Source organism: Peromyscus maniculatus, chromosome 8, assembly GCF_049852395.1.
Source record: "Peromyscus maniculatus bairdii isolate BWxNUB_F1_BW_parent chromosome 8, HU_Pman_BW_mat_3.1, whole genome shotgun sequence".
NCBI classification, from domain to species: Eukaryota; Metazoa; Chordata; class Mammalia; order Rodentia; family Cricetidae; genus Peromyscus; species Peromyscus maniculatus.
In genome coordinates, this window is record NC_134859.1 from 56,513,249 (window position 1) to 56,534,920 (window position 21,672).

At 43.4% G+C, this 21,672-nt stretch overlaps 1 protein-coding gene across 1 annotated transcript in view; it reads right to left on the minus strand.

Annotated features, from left to right (window-relative positions):
- LOC121826466 (NACHT, LRR and PYD domains-containing protein 1a-like) overlaps positions 1-21,672 on the minus strand; it is a 46,316-nt gene that overhangs the window by 12,782 nt on the left and 11,862 nt on the right. The window contains exons 3-7 of the mRNA XM_076542812.1: positions 12,803-14,465; positions 6,855-7,025; positions 5,942-6,112; positions 3,344-3,433; positions 1,138-1,229 (exon numbers count right to left, since the gene is read on the minus strand). Coding sequence (XP_076398927.1) covers positions 1,138-1,229; positions 3,344-3,433; positions 5,942-6,112; positions 6,855-7,025; positions 12,803-14,465 — 2,187 coding nt within the window. The remainder of the gene's footprint in view (positions 1-1,137; positions 1,230-3,343; positions 3,434-5,941; positions 6,113-6,854; positions 7,026-12,802; positions 14,466-21,672) is intronic.

The window sequence follows — 21,672 nt, forward strand, 5'->3', positions numbered from 1 at the left end:
GGTCACTTTATGTCTCCCCAGCCCTCCCTAGTGCTGGCTCAAGGCTAAACTCTGTTTCCAGGTTGTGTGTATGATATATGTGTGTGTGTGTGTGTGTGTGTGTGTGTGTGTGTGTGTGTATGTGTGTGTGACATACTATATATGCATATTATATATACTATATATAGTACATACATTGCATTTTGTATTGTTTTCTTACCGCTGCTTGCCTTCTGAGTGATCCTACAACCCTAATATCTGCTCCCTACCCAGCTGTTGTGTTTCATTTCCTATTGGCCCATAAGTGTTAATTTTCCTAACATGTCTCCAATGGGTAGGTTGTGAAAAGAACCTAACTGAATAGATGAATAATCAGGGATGGGGAGGTGATTCCCAGGCCATAGGAGCTCAGAATAAGACAGGAAGCCCTGGTACAGAGCCTGATGTAAGCCAGAGACTTGAAAGATGGTCATCACCAACCCGCAAGGCTGGGAGAGAAGGAAGCAGTGTTCCCTCTGCGTTCTAGTAGCGGAAGACCTTTAGAGGGGTGGGGCTCTTTGTGGAGAACTGTCCTGGTCCATGTCAGAGACAGGGCGATAGAAATGATTTCCAGCACATCTGAGATCATGTCTTCTGTATGTGACAGGGATGTTGCACCCATGAAATCTCAACAATATCACTGCCTCTACAAGATCTGCACAATGACAATACTAGTTGTCATGATACTGTGGATGGGGGGAAATCTCACAAGGCCCCAGTCATAGATAACAGCTACTATAGAGGAATAAAATCAGTTCTCCTCAGAAAGAACTCCATAACAGGTTATTCAGTCCCAAATGGTCAGCCTTAAAGATGCATACATGACCAACACCAAATGGGATCATCAGGTTGTATTAATATGTACATATGCATACATGTATGTATTCACACATATATTTAATAATAATATTTAAGAAGAATTCATGAATTAGAGAGAGAGAGTTTGTAGGCGGGTCACAAGTGGGCAGACAGAGGAAAAGAAATGATCTAAATACAGTACTCATACTCATGTTTAAAATTATAAAAAAATGAATTTAAAAAAGAAAGAAATGATGACTTCCTTTCACAGATGTCCCTTCATCTGGCAATCATGATGCTGAGTCTGAACTCATCACATACCTGACTGTAGTCTCTGTCGCTTACGTGATTTTGGGCTATCATCCATTTCTTCTCTAACCCGCTTCTTAGTAGGATCCATCACACGTGGCTTCCTACACACAGACAAGTTCTTTCCCTCAGATGTCAGGAAAAACCAGAGAAATGGGAGTTGTGTACATGATATCCCCACATAAAATCTAAGGCACTTGAATTTGAACTCAGTCTTATGATTCTTTTCTGGGTTGTATCTCTAAGAATGCCCCCATTATCCTGGGTGTCCATACCCCAGAACTGGGATCACATCAACCCTTCCTTTGCTCTAGTTTGAATGTGTATCCCAATGTTCATACATAGGAAGGATAATCCCCAAAGCCACAGTGCTGATGGGATGAAGGATAAGACACAGTGAGATCATGAGTGCTCTGCTTTAACAAAGGAGTTAATGTTATCATCACAGACATAGATTCCTGTGGCCTGACGGGACTTGTCACTAAAGCCACCTTGGCCTCTCACTCTCAGCCTTCCCAATTGCACAGTTGGATGGAACAGGAAGAAGGGCTTTTCTAGATGCAGGGTCCATGCCCTTACCCTTCCCTGTATCCAGAACTGCAAGAAATAATCTTAAGTTCTTTATGTTAAGTGCCCAGTGTCAGACATTGTGTTATAACTGCACAATACAAACTAATAATCACTCACCCTCAATGCTAATCACCTAGACAGTACCTTCTAGATCTCTTTTCTGTTCTCTACTCTCCCCCTCTACAGACTCCATCCTTGTCCCGGTATGGAGTGAGCAGTGTCCTGAACCTCTGCAGCATCCTCTGGCAGGCATCCCTGCTTCTGATCTGGTTCCTTCTAGTTCATTTTCTATGTGGTAGCCACCATAAAAAATGGGTAGAGATGCCCCTTCATAGCCGAGGTGCTAGAAAGCCTCTCATTTCCTCTGGGGAGAAACAGAAGGTTCTTAGGATGGGTCATAGTTCTTGCTGTGGTCTCTGTTCACCTTTGGATCCTCCTATGTCACCCTTTCCTGCTCAATGACCTCTAGACCAGTGGCTCGCAAATCACTATGCTCAAATGTCACCTGGACAGGCTGCTCAGTCAGAAAGCTCACTGAAGGAAGCTTCCCCACCTGAGATTCTGAGTCAGGAGGGATGGAGTGGGTCCTGAGAACCTGCATTTCTGTGGAGCTTCCAGATGACAGTGAGGTAGAGCAGATGGTCTCACACATGGTTTCCCCATGTGTGCTGCTCTCTCTGCTTCCTTAGAACCTCTATGTCTGCCTGGAATTTTCTCCTTCTTTTCATCCCTCATTTCCCATCTTTGAGAGTTTACCTCAGCTCACCTCAGCTTTCGATGAGATCAAACAGATGAGCACTGAACTAAAATCCTTCCCAGGTACAATTATGTGACTGTGGAGGAACAAATGTCTCCTCCCTGATAGACTGAGGTCATGCCTGCCTTGTTCACTGATGTGCCCTCAGATCCCAAAATAGTGTATGAAACACAGTAGATCTGCAGGAATGTCTGTTCAATGAGTGGCTGACCCTCCTAAGTCTTTAGTACACCCTCCATTCGAGTGTGTCACAGCAGCTAGGAACTTGAGAACAGATGGGATTAATGGTCATGAAATGAAATGTGCCAAAGTGGAAGAATATGGGGCTTTAGCACAATCTCTGGAGTGGAAGATGACTTTCCTATCCTGTGGCTTCTCTTCAGTCCCATAGTACAGTGTGTGTATGTGTGTGTGTGTGCACATGTGTCTGAGTATTGGGGTTGGGACAGTGATACACATCGTGGTTTTTTTTTTCCTTAAGAGTCTTTCTGTCTATGTCTTTCTCTCCTTGGTGTGGTGACTATTTTCATTGTCCAGTGGTCTGGGTTCACTGCTGGCTACTCTTATCTACTATTATCACACTTGCTGTGCCAGAGGATTCACCACTAAATCAGCTTTTCATATTCTTTTTTTTTCCAATTGAAGAAATTAAGAAGACATGTTATATGGTTATATTTCTTAAGGTCATACAACTATTACACACACACACACACACACACACACACACACACACACACACACACACACATCTCACTCTTGTTGCTGTGGTTCCTGGATCTCTGGATCTGTTTGTCTTTTCCATCATCTCAGGACCCTGTTCCCACCTCTCAGCTCTGGACCAGCCACATAGGGCCTGGGTTGACCTATAGGAGTTCTGTGCCCACTCCTTACCATGTACTGGAAATGAGCAGCTGTGGATTCTTTGCCTCCAGGGCCCTGAGCTTCATCATCACCTGGTTACTAAGAGGGGCCTGGTCCAGCCTGTAAGCACAAGAGGGGGATGTTTCTTCTGAGATCCACCACAGGATCATGAGGTCTCAGGGTCCAGAATTCTGGGCTCTGTTGTCCATAGATGTTGTCCATAGATGGAGTCAGTGAGGAGCCGTATTATTCTTGGTCATTGTTGGTCAAAGGTTGGTCATTGTGTAGGGAAATCTGAAGCCAGGATGAGGACCTTTGGAATTTTCCAGAGCTGAAATAAGGGTCTTGACATTTATAGCCCCTTCCCCACAGGTTGGTCATTGGAGAAAGACTGTCCTAGGGAAGGGAACATGGCCATAGATGAGGGGAGTCATATTAACAAGGGGCCACGGAGTAGCCATCAGCATTCTTAGTAGCTGGAGGTCATGGCCATATTGCCATGCTCCCTATCTGGGCAGTTCTTCAAAGTAAACACAAGGTGCTGGGATCACCGGTATTCTCCTTGAGGGAAAGAGCCTTGGTTCCATTCTTACCTCCCTCCCCCTTTTCTTTAGTGCTAAGCGATGAAGCATTTTCCTTACACAGCAGCCACTACCTTAGGTCTGTTGGTCCCATTCTTATGACCTTCAGGTTCCAGGATTTCTGGGTGTCAGAGCAGTGACCTTCTCTGGGCTTTCACATTCTCAGTCCATAACCAGAGCTATATCACTCCCATCTGCCTATTGTGAGGCACAGACAAGGATGGAGGAGAAATGGTCCTGTACCTGTGAGAGGCTGAGCCATGTCACACGCAGCAGACACCAGCTCTGAACAGGCTCTTCAGCCTGTGAGAAACAGTCATGGCTCAAAGCAGGCTGGGGAACAAAGGTGCCAAGCAGCTGGGCCAGTTTCAGCTCCCAGAGAGGTGGAAAGAAGACCCTTTCACTGCCCAACTGCTCCCATGCATTCAAACCAGAGAGCTGGAGAGATGGCTCAGTGGTTAAGAACACATACTGCTCTTCTAGAGGACCTGAGTTCAATTCCCAGAACCCACATCAGGCAGCTCATATCCACCTGTAACTCCAGTTCTGGGCGACTTTGACTCCTCTAGTCTCTGGGGGCACCTATACTCATATATACCAGTGGTTCTCAACCTGTGGTTTGCGACTTATGTGTGGAGGTGTCTAATGACTCTCTCACAGAGGTTGCCTAAGAGTATTGGAAACATCAGATATTACAATTCATAACAGTAGCAAAATTATAGTTATAAAGTAAAGAAGAAATAATTTTATGGTTTGGGGTTGCCAAAACATGAGAAACTTATTAAAGTGTCACAGCACTAGGAGGCTTGAGAACCAGTGACACACACACACACAAACACACACACACACACACACACACACACACACACATATATACATATATATATGCACATATATACATATATATATATATATACATAAATAACATAATAATAACAAAATAGAGTTGAAGAAGGCTTGACAAAGGAAGTCTTAGGGAACAGGCCTGCTGGACTCCTGTTAACTGGAAGAACCAGAAGATTCTGGGTACAGGGATCGGGAGCCTCTGTGGTTCTCTGAGCCCATGAAGGGCACTGGCCAGCAACCTCTGGGAAGTTCACTAGAAACTGGCTGTGGCCTGTGCTGGGGAGGTGGAGGCACAGGAGAGGGAGAAGCTCAGAGACGGCATGAAGGGGCTGAGTGGAGGACCAGGGTCTCCAGGGCTCTAGTTTGGAGGTTTCTGAGCTTGTGTGAAACTGTAGTTCAGGGGGAATGGCACCATTTCTGGTACAGAGGACTGTCTCAGGCTGCTGTAGTGAAACATGGTGACTGTCTAGGCCTTTGCCTCTTTCTTTTCCAGAGCTTTCCCCAACTCTGCCTCTGTCTGGGCCCTGGCCTTGGCTTGGCCCACCCAAATCATACTTTTTCTTCAGGACTCAGAAAACCCTCCTGAGCCATTCAATAATGTGGAATCTCTCACAGCATGACATTCTCACAATACTGTTGACTCCACAGCATTCAGCAGAGCTTGTCAGTACAGAGTCATGTGCTGATGGGTGACCTATGTCTGTCTCTTTCCACATAGCTTCAGGGGAACAGAGCCATGTGTGTTTGTAATTGTATCCCTAGGGTCTGGATCAATGCTTACACATAGAAGTCCTGATATGAATGCATGCATGCATGAATTCATGGATGAATAATTGAGGAAATCACTGTCCTGGACTAAGGCAAACCTGGGAGTCTTTCGGGATATATAGCCTTGTTAATGCATATGATTCCACACTGCCCAGCTACCCACTTGGTATTATCTTTGTTTTTACATATGTACATTTTGTGTCATTACAATCTCTGAGGTGGGTGTGACATTTTATTTAATAGATGAGGAAACCGAGTTTTAAAGAAGATAATGACTTACCCAAGTCCCAGAGTAGTCGTGGCACACCTGGCCAGGAGCCAGGCTGACTGTGCATTATCTGTCCCTTTTCATTTCTATGTCTTGTCATCTAATAATACACCTGTGTCCATTGCTTTACCTTCTGCCCAGAAGGAATCTTGGGGTCTTACTTACCACAGGATTCTGAGGTTGCAGTCTGGATTCCTGATCCCCTTACAAAGCTGCTTCACACCACAGTTGCCCAGGTCATTCAGCTGCAGGTCCAGCTCAGCCAGGCTGGAGCTGGCACTGAGCACTGAGGCCAGGTACTCATAGGAGATGGATGTGAGGCCACAGTTGACAAGGCTGCATGGAAGATGATCACCATCAGTTTCTCCAGGCTCACTGCTCTTGGGAACCCAGCTCCCGTCTCATTTTGTGAGCCCTGGCATGAGGTGCTACCAGTGTTTAGCTCTCTGGAGTGCCTTTTCCTAGTCTAGGTGGATAATTCCATGCTTCCCCCAGCTGAGCTGCAGGAGCAATGGAGTACAGGTTGGGGGCCACTGCTCTGCTGTGATTTGCCCTGGCAGAGCTCCATGAGGCCCAGGACAGCTTCCCGGTATATTTCAAGAGCCATCTGAAGTGAAATTCACCAGCCGTAGAATAGGGCGTGATCTCACTTGTTATGTGAAATCTTAGTAAAGATGGAGTCCATACAAACAGAGTAGAAGGCTGGTTACAAGGGCAGAGAGCAGGGAGACGCCATTCCCTGGGCCTGGAGCTTTCTCCCCTCCTGCTTCATTTAGCCTCTTCCTCTGTGTTCTTGAGCTCTGCTGTAGCCGCTTCCTCAGGAAGTTTGCTCCATTGCGGACCTCATGGGCCTCTTGTTATCAATAGCTAGTGGGGCTCCCTGCTGAATGTCAGTCTTTCATGATCCCCGAGAGTAGAAGCCATTTGATTATCATAACAAGTCTGGCCTCTGTTACTGGTGTGGTCAAGAACATTTGGTGAATATTTGAAGAATACTAAGTCTCACTCCAGACTCAGCTTTTGCTTTGCTCTCCTGCCATCCATCCTAGCATCAGGGGAGAACCCAAGCCAGACTCACCACAATGTCTTTAGGTGACATCCAGGGTACCTCAGGGTCTTACAAAGACTCTGCAGTGCACAGTTACTCAGTGGGTTTCCACTTAGGTCCAGCTCCTTCAGGTTTCCTGTGAACTTAAGAGTGGAGAAGAAAATCTTCCAACTGTCATTAGTGATTGGGGTCCACCTGGACCTGAGGGGGAAAGAGAAAGAGAAGGACATGAGGGATATAACTTGTGTGTTCACAGAGCCCCACACAGCAGATTAGGGTTCTCTCTTTCTGAACACCAGGCCTCAATATGCCACCCCCAGGATTCACCAGCTTCTACATGCTCCTTTGCTCCATCGTTTTGATGCATGGTTCCTCATCCACATCCTTATAGCATGCTGTGTGTTCATTTTGTGTGTCTCTTTCTGACTCTGTCTAAGTGTCCCACAAGGTGTGAACAGGTGGCTAGCATCTTTTCTTTATAATCTACAATACCAACCACAGACCCTGGCACTAAAGGGGACCTTGGTAACTCAATCTCTTCCTTTTGATGAGAATATAACTGCTTTCTTTTGGAACAGAATTCTAGAATCTCATAAAAGAAAACTGGACAGAAGAAGAGGTTGAGATCAACTCTGTGGTGGGATGTTAAGCATGGTCACAAACGTTATTGTAGATGTGTTGGTCCATATGGTCCCTATATCTTTACAAGAGAAATGGGAGAGGATGAATAGATAGAGAGAGATAAGTAGATAGGTAGAGACAGGGAGAGACAGAGATACACAGAGAGGACAGAGCAGGATAGACAGAAAGAGAAATTGACAGACAAACATAGAGGTAAATGACAGACACAGAGACAGAGACACACACAGAGAGACAAGCAGGCAGACAGAGAAAGACAGAGAGGTAGAGAGAGAGAACCACCTTGAGTGGTAGTCCATTCCTTTAATGCCAGAAACCAAGCTTACAGAGGCAGGAGAACGGTGAATTTTAAATCAGGCTGAGCTCCAAACCACAAGGGCTTGGTGTGTGCAACATCTGATCCCTAACACTGTAAACAAAATCAAAATAAAACCACAAGTTCAAAAACACAGATTAAAGGTGGCCAACTTTGACTGAAACAAAAGTATAGGATTCTTTTATAACCAGAGATGTTAAGAAAAACCAAATACTAAACTTTGAAGGATGGTGTTTTTTAAAAAAAAAATTATTTATTTTTTACTTTTTGTATGTGTGGAAGTTTGAATGTAACTGGCTCTCATAATCTTATAGGGCGTGGCACTATTAAGAGGTGTGATTTTGTTGGAGTGGGTGTGGCTACCACACCAACTCCAGTGTCGTCCGTGTGACATGAACAATTATGTCAATAATAGCGGATGGGAGATTCATGTCCCACGGGACTAAGCTCCCTGGAGGTCCCTGGCAGAGTGCCCGTGTTATTCCTCCTTCTCGAAGGAGACATGCTTCACAGATCATGAGCTCTCTGGGCTATGGGTTCTGTATAACTGCCTTTCTGAAAATGCTCTAATTAATCTATAAAACACAGCCAAAATTAATGAATGCTTGGGTTGTGAACTATGGAGGAAAGGGAAAGCTGGACATGGACCTTATTTAGATATAGCAGAATGAACTATTCCTTAAAGACCTCAAGCCTCAAGCCCCTAGATAATAGAAAGTATAATAGTTCAGGCACTTCTAGGGAATGAACACTCACCCACTAGGAATCCTTTAGGAATCCCAACTTAAGTGATTTATGGCAGAAAGCATTATCTCATAGGAGGCAGATGGTAGGCCCCTCTGTTGAGGAAGTTCACCATGGAAAACTTAAGGACTACAACAAAACCCCTTCCCTTTACGGGTGTAAAAGTACAAGAGTCCATATTCCAGCAGGTAAAAAGGTTTTATATTAGAAGAGATATATGGTAAAGAACTGAAGAAAGACTTAGGGAGGATCTGCAGCATCCAAATTGGCTAAATGGGTCATGAGAACCAGGAAAGTAAAAATGAATAATAAACTAGCGAGCAGCTGAGATAAAAATGAAGGACACAGCTGCAAGAAGCCTACACAAGTCTAGGAACTGTACTAAGTTTAAAAAACACAGACTGCTCTTTGGGTCATCAAGTTCTTGTGAGTGAAGGGATATGTCTAGCGCCGATTAATAATTATATGCTTACTGTTTTTAAAGATGATGTAATTGAATTATTGCCAACCTCTTGTTGTTCCTTGTATGACTTGATAGTTTTCTTTTCTGTATATAAACTACTGATTTGCAGAAGTAAAATTGCAGCAGATTCAAACCACTTCTGAGTGTGTTGTCTGTCTGTCATTCACCGAATCCTTGCCTTCCTGACTACCCAAGCTCTGGTCCCCCTATGGTCGTGGTACCCCTGATGGGCCAGTCCATGGCATGTGGCCATGTTGGAGGAAATGTGTCACATGGGGGCAGACTTTGAGGTCTCCTTTGCTCAGGATACCACTGAGGATGTTAGTCAACTTCCGGCAGCCTGCACACTGCCATGCTCCCCACCATGATAATAAATGGACTGAACCTCTGAAACTGTAAGCAAGCTGAGCCATTTCAATTAAAAGTTTTCCTTATAAGAGTTGCTGTGGTCATTGCGTCTCTTTACAGCAATAAAAACCTGAACTAAGACAGTGTATGTTTGTACGCCTGCTTGTCTGTGTGTACTCTATGCATGTAGAAACTGGCAGAGGCTTGAAGCAGGGCATCAGATCTTCTGGGACTGTAGATAAAGGTGGTTGTGAGCCATCTGATGTGGTGCTGGGAAATATCCACACTCTCTGAAAGAGCATCAGGTTCTCTTAAGAGTGGAACCACTCTCCCAGCCCACAAAAGATGTTAGTTTTGATGCATGTTTAGTATTTATACTGACTGAAAGTGGAACTTCAGAATGTGCTATTCAAAAAAAAAATGAGGCACCATTATGAGCCACACACACACACAGAAGCTGTTGCTCACTGTGGTGTTTTGAAAGAAAATGGTCCCCAAAGGGAGTAGAAATTTAAGGAGGTGTGACCTTATTGGAGTAGGTGTGGTCTTGCTGGAGGAAGTGTGTCACTGTGGAGGCAGGCTTTTAGGTCTCATATATGCTCAAGCCATGCACAGTGACACAGTTCTTCCAGTTGTCTGCATATAAACATGTAACATCTACCTCTCCAGTACAAGTAGAAGTTTGTCTGTACACTTCCTTGTCCCACCATGATGGTATGGATTGAATCTGTGAACTGTAAGTGAGCCACCACAATCAAATGTTTTCTTGTAAGAGTTGCTGTGGTCACAGTGTCTCTTTCCAACAATAGAAACCCTAACTAAGACACTCACCTGCCATTTTGGATTCTTTGACTTTGGCCAGCCTCCACCCCTGGTGGCCTAGTGTGCGAAGGCCTCCTTGCTGGTCTCCCTGCCTTGTCTGAATTTTCCCCTCAACTTTACTTTCTCACTAGCAGCTGAAGCCTCTCTCTCTCCCTTGGTGTTGTCCCCAGGCTCTAAAAGGCCACTGTCTTTTGCAAGCAGGTGCTGTTCTTGTTTCTCTCGACCTATCTGGTCTCTGTCTCGGTATATACTCTGAATTCTTCTGAAGCCCCACAGCAGACCACTTCTACTTGCAACATCTGTATCAAGGTCATTCAAGGCTCACTTTTCTGTAACCATAGACACTTAGAAACAACTTATACTGGCCAAGAACAGGAAAATGATCCAATTCACCAAGGTATTCTTCCTAGGCAATATCATAAGGCTATTCAGAATGATATTGCACTAGACCATTAGCAACCAGAGAAGACATCCTTGAGTCAGTAAGAAAATAAATATGAATATAAGACAACAGAGATAGTGTGGCTTAATGTTCCCATATAAAAGTATATAGAGAAAATATTAAAGGGCATGTCACATTTTTACTTTCATGCTGTGGACAAAACCTTGGGACTTGGGCTATTAGGTATGGTGTTTTGAATGAGATGCTACCCAATTAATGGCATTTGAATGCTTGGCTCTTAATTGGTGGTACTCTTTGAGGAGGCTTGGGAGGTGTTGCTTTGTGGGAGAAAATATGTCAGTGGGGCAAGATTTAATATTTCAAAGCCTTGAGCCATTCAGAGGATACTCCATCTTCTTCCTGCTTGTCCTTCAAGAAATGAGCTATCAGATGCTGCTCCAGTTAACATCCTTTTCCTCTGCCATGGTGGACCCCGATCCCTCTGGACCATAAGCCCAAATGAAGTCTTCTATAAGTTGTCTTGGCCATGGTGTTTTATCACAGCAACAGAAAATTAACCAATACACTAGGCAATTCCTCTATTGATGAGTTACATCCTTAGACTGTAATATTTTGAGACAGCCTCACACTATGTAGCCCAGGCTGGACTGGGACTTCTGACCTTTCCTTAGTCTTCTGAATTTGGGATGGCAGGCGTGTACAACCAAGCTCTGCTATCCCAGTTCTTAATGCTATCCTTAATTGAATTCTTGAGGATACTTGTTCAAATTTCTAAAGGTCTTAATAGAAAAGCCATAGCCAGATATTGGGGCAAATGCTGAAAGATCAGAGAAATAAAGGAAAAAGCCATTGCCACGTCTTACCTCTAGGACTCCTCAGTCTGAAAAGCTTTTAGTTCCTGCTTCCTCACACCTTATATACCTTTCTCTGCCCATCTATTAAAGACATGTGTGTGCTTCCCAGTACTGGGATTAAAGGTGTGTGCTACTACTCTCTGGCTCTGTTTCCCTCCTAGACTGAATCAATCTCATGTAGTTCAGGGTGGCTTTGAGCTTACAGAGATCCAGATGGATTTCTGCCTCCTGAGTGTTAGGATTAAAGGTGTGTGCCACCACTGTCTGGCCTCTATGTTTAATCTAGTGGCTTGTTCTGTTCTCTGATCTTCAGGCAATTTTATTAGGGTACACAATATATCACCACATATACTAATTTTCATTGTTTTGATAATTGGTAAATCACACTCTTCTACAGCAAGCATGTTTTTATTGGTCCATTCTAATCATATAAAGTGAGAGTCACTGAGACAACTTCCTACATGTAAGAAAGTTTGATCACATTTGTTCTTTTTGACCCGTTTCCCCTCATCTCTTCATCTTCTTCCTGTTCTCCAACCTTTGCTCTACTACTTTTGAGTTTTTCACATGGGTTCTTGCTTTGTTGTTAAAGTCCTCAACTCAAGAGCACTAGCATGTTCCTTATTATTGCAACAGTCGTGCCCTAATTAGAGTAGTTCGCTGTCTTCTCTCCCAGTTTTGAAATCCTCGGGGCAGCAACTCTACGTCTCCTCTTGCAATTGATTGGTAGGGTGTGACATAAAATCAGCACTTAATGAATCATCTATAGAGGAGAGAAGCATATATTGATACTGAGTCATCACTTCTGCACGGCGGTAGGAGACTCTGGAAGGGGAGGTCTACACTGCTGCTGGATTGGCAGGTAGTTAGGAAGCCTTCAGGCTGAGTGCCAGGCCCATGCAGCCTTCATTGACACATATAGGGAAGTAATCTGGACAGGAAAAATATAGGGACTCTCATATATATATATATACCTTCTGAGGTGATCATAGAAGGACCTCAGTGCCAAGGTCATCTTTATGGGGTTATGGGGATAGGGGATAGTGTCTGTAGGAGTTGAGTGAGCAGTCTCTCAGAGAGAAAGCATGGTAAGAGACAGCATGAGTCACTGTGCGCCATTTGAACCTTGTGAAGGGTGAGGAAAATTTGAATCAGAGAAGGTAGGTGGTCCTTGCCGAGGCATAGGGAGAGATAAAAGCTCATAGCTCGTCACATAGTCAGGCACACAGAGGGAAGCAGAGAAAGATAATCAGATTTAGCAATTAGATATTACTGATGACCTGTATGCTGCTGCCATGGAACCAGCTAAGAGTGCTGCTGGTGTTCAGAACATGTGTGCTCATGGGATATACAGAGAAGCTGGAGAGAGGACTGTGTCTGCATACTCACAGAACCATCCTTGGGGCCGTCAGCCCTTTCTCCTGCTGCCCACCATGATTCAGCTGAAGCCTCTCCACATGGCAGCAGAACTTAATGCAGAAAGTGACCACCATGAGCTCCACGTCTGTCTGGACCAGCAGATGCTTCATGTTTGTCAGGAACCTTGGATGTAGCATATCCACTGGGGCATGCATCCTTGTTTCTTGATAGTTTTCCATCACAAATGTCAGGAGCTCCTTATCCTGAATCTCATACAGACAATGGAGTAAACCCAGAGAATATGGTTGATGGTATAGGGCTTCCTCTAGGATGTGCCATTGCAGGTACAACCATGTCCTCCAAGGAAACCTGCAGGCAGAGATCTTCTGCATTTCTCCCATTCCCTTTTTACTTAAAAGACCAAATAGGAAGTGCAAAATGGGTGCATCAAACAGGTTCTGTCTTCCATACACTTCTATCAGTGTTTCCACAATTCTGTAGTTTTCCATATCACCATATCTATCCTCACTATCCACCAAGATGCAGGACATTGCTGCAAAGAACTCCTGGAGACACAAGTGGGCAAAGCTGTAACTCAGAGAGCTGGGCTGCTTTTGAATGACACCCACCTTCAGGAAATTGTTGATGACATCCTCAGACAACCCTTGCTGCTGGAGAGCTAATTCACTGAACAAGGTCCTTCTTGTACAGATTCCCTTAGCAGCCAGTGAGCAGAGCCTTCTGAGATGGCTCTCCAGGTGCTCGGCTGGTATTGTCTGGGAAAGGTATTTCAGGCAGAGGGCTGTGGTGGTCCGTGAGGTCAGTGAGAGGTCTTCTCCCTGTTGCATCTGCTGCTTCAGGCAAGTGCAGACCAGCCAGGACACCCAGGGTACCACACACAGGGTCGAGAGCACTGGGTTTGATTTAACAAATCTAAAAGCTTTAATTGCTTCTCTTTTCTCTGTGAAATATTTGTAGATATATTTCTTCTGCTCAGACTCAGAGAAGCCCAGGACTTCCACCCAACGTGGCTGCCCCAAAGAAGGAATGAACTTCTGTAGGTCTATAGTCCGAGCTGTGAGCAGCAAGGAAGCCTCAGGCAGGATGGATTTCCCCAGTAAACTGCCCAGGAGTCTGTGCACAGGCTGTGGCTGGCTCCAGTGCTGACAGAGCTCAGGATTCTGCTCCTTCAAGACCCATGCTGGCTCATCTATGCCATCCAGGATGAAGAGCAGCTTCTCAGGCTGAGACAGGATCTTCTTGATGGGAGCTGCAGGCACAGTCTGGTCTTTTACTATGAGCTCAGCCAGACTCAGCTGCTTGCACTGGGCCAGCTCTCTGCAGCTGAGGTAGAAGACATGCTGGAAGCGATCCCTGTAGAGCTGGCCTTCCTCCCATGCTCTCCTCACCTGCCTGGCCAGCGTTGACTTCCCAATCCCAGCAGCCCCCTCTAATATGACTAATTGAGGCTCTTCCTGGGTATCTGGGTTTGGATAAAATAATTCTTGGATCTCAATCAGATGTCCCCTCTCCTCTGGTTTACTTTTACGCCATCTTTTCCACACCAATGTGTCCCAGCCTCTTGGGTAAGATTTTTGTAGAAGTAATAGCTGTGTGAAATTTTGGAGCAAATCCTCTGTTTTCCAGGACGCAGTGTGGTAAAGATTCTCTCTCCCTTCATTCTGATGCATTTCTGAAATGAATCATAAATTAGGGAAGAAGAATGGAGCGTAAGTGTCCATAGTAGAGTTGTTTCTCCTTTCATTCTTTCTTCTCATGCTCTCTTCCTTCCGCCCTTCAACACCTGGATAAACTTAGACATCTGTCTAAGCTGTACGACAGACTGGCTGTGGGCACTGGGATATTCTGAACAGGGCAGTGCAAAGAACGTGAGATTTAGACTAGAAGGATCTCGTTCAAGTCTTCACTAGTCTAATTAATAATAATGCTGTACAATGTTCATTCACACTTTAGATATTTATTAATGGTTTACTCTGTGTCAGATCTGCCCTAGTGGTTGAGAATAAAGAGTGAGTTCACAGGTACAACTCTGTCCTCATTCAGTCTGAGATGATCCCATAGCTCCACTGTGCTTCAGCTTTCCCATCTGTAATTGGGGGCTGTGATCTCTACTGCAAGAGGCCATGGAGTACTGGGGAGATTATAGACATTGTAGCCAATGTCTGCTCCTGATAGATCACAATGGCCTCCACCATTGCAGTCCTGACAACATCATTGTGTAAGTTCTGAGATTGTGGGTCTGAAGGGATCATTTTGGGATGGTTAGAGTTCATGTTTCATGACATAGTCTTAGACCCCTCTCCCCAGACCTTCCAGATATCATTGGTAACAACAAACCTTGTTTGTGACTACTGTTTGGGTGTCTTTAGTTCACACTGAAACTCAGTTGACAGTATGGCACTAAGGGGACAAGGGTCTAATAAGGCACCAAGGTTTTAGAGCCATGGGGCAGGCCCCTTATTAGCTGACCAATACTTTTCTTCTAGGAATGGACAAGCTGTTATGGGAAGGGCTTCCCTTTCTCTCCTGCAGGCCGCCTCTCGCCTGTATACTTTTTTTTCTTAAGCAGAGAAGTTGTAGTCTCTATTTTTGGACTTCAAACTCCAGAAGTGTAATTAAATATACAAGTTCTAAAAAAACAAACAAAAAACCAACCAACTAAACACACAAACAAAAAGGCCATTAAGCATGATTGTATAGTCCTGTAATTCATCACTCAGAAAACAGGCAAGAGAATCAGGAGTTCAGGGCCAGCTTTTCCATACAATGAGTTTGGAAACATCCTGGGCTGCAATCAGTCAGTCAGTCAATCAATCAGTCAAACAATCAATCAAACAGAAATAACAAAATTTTCCCAGTCTCTGTTTCCTGTCCTGGCAATGGAAAACACAAGAACACACTTGCTCTTGATGTCACCTGCCCCACTGTTCACACAGCACACAGCTGGCTTCCTCCCTCCTGCCACACTCCCCTTTCCTCCAGTGCATCTGAGGAGTCCTCTCTCCAGGTGGACCTGACCACAAATCTCATCTCAGCATCTTCTTTGGAAGGAACTCAAGATAAGACAGATAGGAGGATGCCCCATGGACCAGAATCCAAGCCTTAGCACCTTCCAGTTTTGCAAAGTAGAAGGCAGCTACCTGTCCTGCCTTGGCCAAAGTACTGGAGAAAATTTGGTGAGAGCATATTATCACACAATTAGCCCTTGAGAGCCTGGCTTCAGGGGCCAACTTCCCTTGAAATCTGGATCTATAGATCTGTTCACATTGTCTTCTGTAGGACAACATCTAACACCTCCTGAGCACAGCATGCTGATCACTCATGTCTGTGGGCAAAGTCTGCCTTACTCAGGCCATGTCTTCCCAAGGTGCAAAGAAAGGGCTCAGCTCTTCCTCGGCTGTGCTCTCCAAGACCTCTCATCTGGGATGTATCTGCTACCATGCACACGTCTAAGTCCTCTTCAGTTTTGCCACACTTAAAAACATCTGGGGCAGCAAGTTAATGAGTTTGACACGAAAGCATGGGGACTGGAATTTGTTTCTCAAAATTCCCTGTACATGATGCATTTGCATTTTGGCCCCTGTTATTCCAGGCTTAGAAAGTTGAGTCAAGGGATCCACAGAGCAAGGTGTCCAGCTAGACTTGCTCCATGAACAAGTTCTGGGCATGGATGAGAGGCTCTGTCTCAATGAATATAGGAGAGCAACCAAGGAAGATTCCAGATATCAATTTAGGTACTCACAAGCACAAATTATAACCCCCCACCCATGTATGCCCAAACACATGCAAAGATGCACACACACATGTATTCAAAACACACATATACATGTAGAAAGAAGAAAAGGACAATACAAAATCCACATAAAATTGATTGAATGGAAAATATTCTACTTAGTGAGGCAACCATGCCATTTTTTCCTGTTATTTGTGGATCATATAACATATATATGATATGATGATCCTTATATTTAGATTTGCATTTTAATTTGACATTTTTAAAGTTTCTTTTAAGTTACATTTTGAGAATTAACTACATCTATACCATATTTACATCATTTCTACCCTTTTTAGTCTCCCCTCCAATTCCTCCTGTGTCCCCTTCTTTCCTCTCAAATTCTCCTTTTCTTCTCTAATGATTGTTACATACATACATACATACATACATACATACATACATACATACATAATGCATGCATGTACACACACATTTTGCCGAGTCTATTTCATGTTGCTGTTGTGTATTTAATGTTGACCACTTGGGATTGGATATCTCATCTCTCGAGAAGGCTGAGTCTCTCTCTCTCTCTATCTATCTCTCTGTCTCTCTCTCTCAGCATCCATTAATTACCTGTAGCTTTTCATTTAGAGTTGGGAACATGTGAGACTTATTTGGAGTGTTTCTAGAGATCAGGAAGCTATAATGAGCCCAATAGAGGAACAGGGTAAAAGGCCTGGAGGGGTAGAGACAGAGTAGAACCATTGTGATTGAAAATGTTTAAGTGAGGTTTAAGTGGTTCAATGTTTAAGTGAGAATAGGGATTGTGTGACAGGGGAGAGGAGTGGGTGATATGGGTAAACCAAAACTAACGATGTATAAATGATCCTATAGAACCACACCACTTTGTAAGCTAATCAAAAATATAACTTAGATAAATGTAGGAAAATGAGCAATGGGTACACTGTGCTTTCCTCAGAAGACATGAGTTATGAGTTATTAAAGGCAAATCCCAATGCCAAGTATGGGGTACCTCTCTAAGAGTTACTGGTCAGGGAGGATACAGAGACTCCAAAAGCAGCAAAGCCTGTTGCTGTTGCTCTTGGTGGTCTACCAGAGTTAAGACCCTGTTGCTGAAGATACAACATACTTTTGTTACAGGATTTAGAGATTCCAAGTTGGAACAGACATGAAACTTCTTCCATGCTGTGTAACTGTCATAGTACTAGGAAGTGCTATGAGGACACTGTGGGAAAAACATCAATGATACTACCAGATGGTGACCCTGGATGCTACAATACTGACATGCTAAGTGGGACAGACTCACAGATGCAATAATGACATGAAGGTTGTAGAGTAGTCATCTGCCTCATGATTAAACTTGAGGAATTTCTAATTAGATTTGAATTCCACAGCAGGGAATTCACATCTGTAAACCTGGTCTAAAGTTCATGACTCAGGAGGTTATAGGCCCTAGGGAAAGACCTATTGCTATTTTTGCTAGATGAGCATAATGTTAATACACTTTCTGAATAGTTACACTTATACCCATAGATTACTGCTTCTCTCAACTGTCAGTGTTTGCTTTTGTGCAGGTCCGTGGGAGAAACAGGGTCACACCAGGGTGAATTTTGGCTTAGAAACAGCAGGGAAGCCAGTTTCTGGTGAACTGATTACCACTGCTTTGCAAAAGACCATTTTTTTTTATGGTTATACAATTTACATCTTAACAAATCAATTTCTGCATACCCAAACATCTTCCTGAATTTCCCTTAAGGAAATAAATCAAAGTAATTCTCAGTCACATGGAATCTTGGTTTCCTAAGGTCCCTCACACCCAAGTTTTTCCAGAGGCTTTGAACACTTCAGGAAGAAGTCAGATAAGATTCAAACACTTCACACAGAGGTTGGACATTAAAAAAGGTAACAGTCACAAAAGGCAGTTCAATGGTAGTCACAAAGGCAGTCCATGTGATAACATGCTAGAATTCAAGCCAGCAGCAATGCTCTGTGGGATTTTGTCGTATACTCAACTGTGCCCGGAGAAGTTTCTCTGTGTAGTGGACAGCAATCAATGTAGAGACCTATAGCGAAAATGCTGATTAAGTGACTGTTGAGTGCTTAGCTCTAAGTGGGATATCTTGGGATATCCCAAGACTCTGGGAACATTGCAAAAGAGGTAAAAGAATAAAGAGCTAGAGGGCATGGAGTGCTGTGAGATGTGTTTTTCTGAACATTACATGGCTGTTGTACTCGTGAACTCACCACAGCTATAGCTGCTTGCACATGACTTGCATAATACCAACCCAAGAAGGTCTGTCATTTTTCTACCAGACACCACTAATTGGATTGAGAGATTTTATAAAACAAATCAACAATGAGAACCACAGAATGAAAAAACAGAGAGGACATGAAAATGGGAGCCAATGGTTGGGAGGGTGACCTGCGGGAGTGAGTAGACAGGATTTGGAAGTGAATATGATGAAGCTACAATATATAAAGATATTAACTTTTCAAACAAATAAAGAAGAATTATTCTAGACCTGCACTCCTAGATACAGTACCCCTTTACACTGTTCACTCCACAGCTGCTTGTCTAGGATCTTGATCTCCTTCTAGATCCTCGTCTCCCCATGGGACCCACCTGATCACCAGGAACATCTTAACTTATCCTGCTGATATGGAGACATAAATATTCTACCTTCATTCTCTGGAGTACCACCCACTCCTAATCCTGATAGGCCTGCAATTGCTTCTCATGGATCATGAACTCTTCCTGGTTCATTTTCTTTCCTTTGAGACTCACTAGATCATAGACCCTTCTCTACCAAGAACCATCTAGCCCAGTCATGTGGCACACAGAAACAGATATGCTACATGTGCTCTGTGTTTTCCCTGGCACATCCATCCTGGCAACTCTCATCAAACCATGACTACTTACACCATAGCCATCCTTCAGACTCACTTGAACCTACACATTGTGCTGTTAGGTCTAGCCTGTTGAGTCTGTCTAACCCTGCCTTGACTGCACCCTCCACAATCCCCAAACCTGTCCCCAGTTCAGGCTGTTGAGGTCCACCTACACTCTTCCTAACCCCAGGTTGAGGCAGGGTGGCACATCATGTGTAAGCCCAATCTGATGTGTTCATATCAGAAACAGAGGCAACAATAGATGCCCATATGCCCAGGTGTCATTGCAATAACAAGATGAAAGGTCAATACTATATTTTCACCTATGAATTTAACAGTCTCATAGAAATTAAGTTCTCCAGTAAGAATTAACCTAGATGTCTTAAGACCAAGAACATAGTTGAACAATTGTAAACTTCAAAGAATTAAGGAGTTTAAATTAATTCTTTAAATTAAAGAAGTCAGAAACAACTAGAAGAATGAACTTAAATAGAATGAACTCAAAGAGAATAATTGCCTGAGTGTTGTACAAGAAAACACAAACACAAGGCTGAATGAAACAACAAAGATAATTCAGTATTTGAAAACTGAATTCAACAAAAAGATAGAAATATTGAAGAGAACACAAGCTGAAATGAAGATGAAATTGAAATATCAATACCTGATTAGAAAGTTCACAGGAAAGCCTTACAAATAGAATGAATCAAGTAGAAGATAGAATATCAAGACTCAAAGTTAAGTAGAGGAATTAGATCACATAAGCAAAACAATATTTAAAAAACCTAAAACAAATAAACAAAAAATTAAACGAAATTGTAGGAAGTGTGGGGCACCATAAATGACCAAATCTTCTATCTATAAGCATTGATGAAGGAGAAGACTCCTGTGTCAATGCACAGACTAGAATTTCAACATGATTATAGAAGAAAACTTCCTCCAAATCAGGAAAGACAAACTCATACAGATACAAGAAGCACAGATATTACTAGTAGAAAGGATCAGAAAGAAAAATTTCACATGACATATTATAATTAGAACACAAATCCAGTTACACTGAACCTATAGAAGAAAAAGTGGCAAGTAGTCTTGAATGTATTGGCACAGGGAACTGCTTCCTAAATATAACACCAGTAGCACAGACACTGAGAGCAAAAATTAATAAATGGGACCTCCTGAAACTGAGAAGCTTCTGTAAGGCAGAGGACATGGTCAATAAGACAAAACTGCAGCCTACAGAATGGGAAAAGATCTTCACCAACCCCACATCTGACAGAGGGCTGATCTCTAAAATATACAAAGAACTCAAGAAATTAGACATCAAAATACCAAATAATCCAATTAAAGAATGGGGTACACATCTAAACAGAATTCTCAACAGAAGAATTTCAAATGACCAAAGAACATTTAAGGTATGGCTCAACATCTTAAATCATCAGAGAAATGCAAGTCAAAACAACTCTGAGATACCGTCTTACACCTGTCAGAATGGCTAAGATCAAAAACACTGATGACAACTTATATTGGAGAGTTTGTGGAGTAAGGGGAACACTCTTCCACTACTGGTGGGAGTGAAAACTTGTATAGCCAATGTGGAAATCAGTATGTTGGTTTCTCAGAAAATCAATCTACCTCAAGATCCAGTAATACCACTCTTAGGCATATACCCAAGGAATGCTCAAGCATACCACAAAGACATTTCCTTAACTATGTTCATAGCAGCATTATTCATAATAGCCGGAACCTAGAAACAATTAGATGCCTTTCAACTGAAGAATGGATAAAGAAAATGTGATACATTCACACAATGGAACATTACTTAGTGGTCAAAAGCAATGACATCATGAAAAATTATCCTGAGTGAGGTAACCCAGACCCAGAAAGACAAACAGGGCATGTACTCATTCATAAATGGATATTAGATGTGAAACAAAGGATAACCAGGCTACAATCTACAACCCCAGAGAACCTAGGTAACAAGGAGGACCCTAAGAGAGACATGCTTGTATCACCCTGCGAGGGGGAAATAGAAAAGGTCTCCTCAATTAACTTGGAGCAGGGGAAGAGGGGAAGGGATTGGGGATGAGAACATAAGGAGACTGAATGGTTGAGTAGGAGGAAGGATGGAGAGGGAGAGCAATGAAAGAGATATCTTGATAGAAGTAGCCATTATAGGGTTGGGGAGAAACCTGGTGCTAGGGAAATTCCCAGGAATCCACAAGGCATTCCCCAGGACTCCTAGCAATAGTGGAGAGGG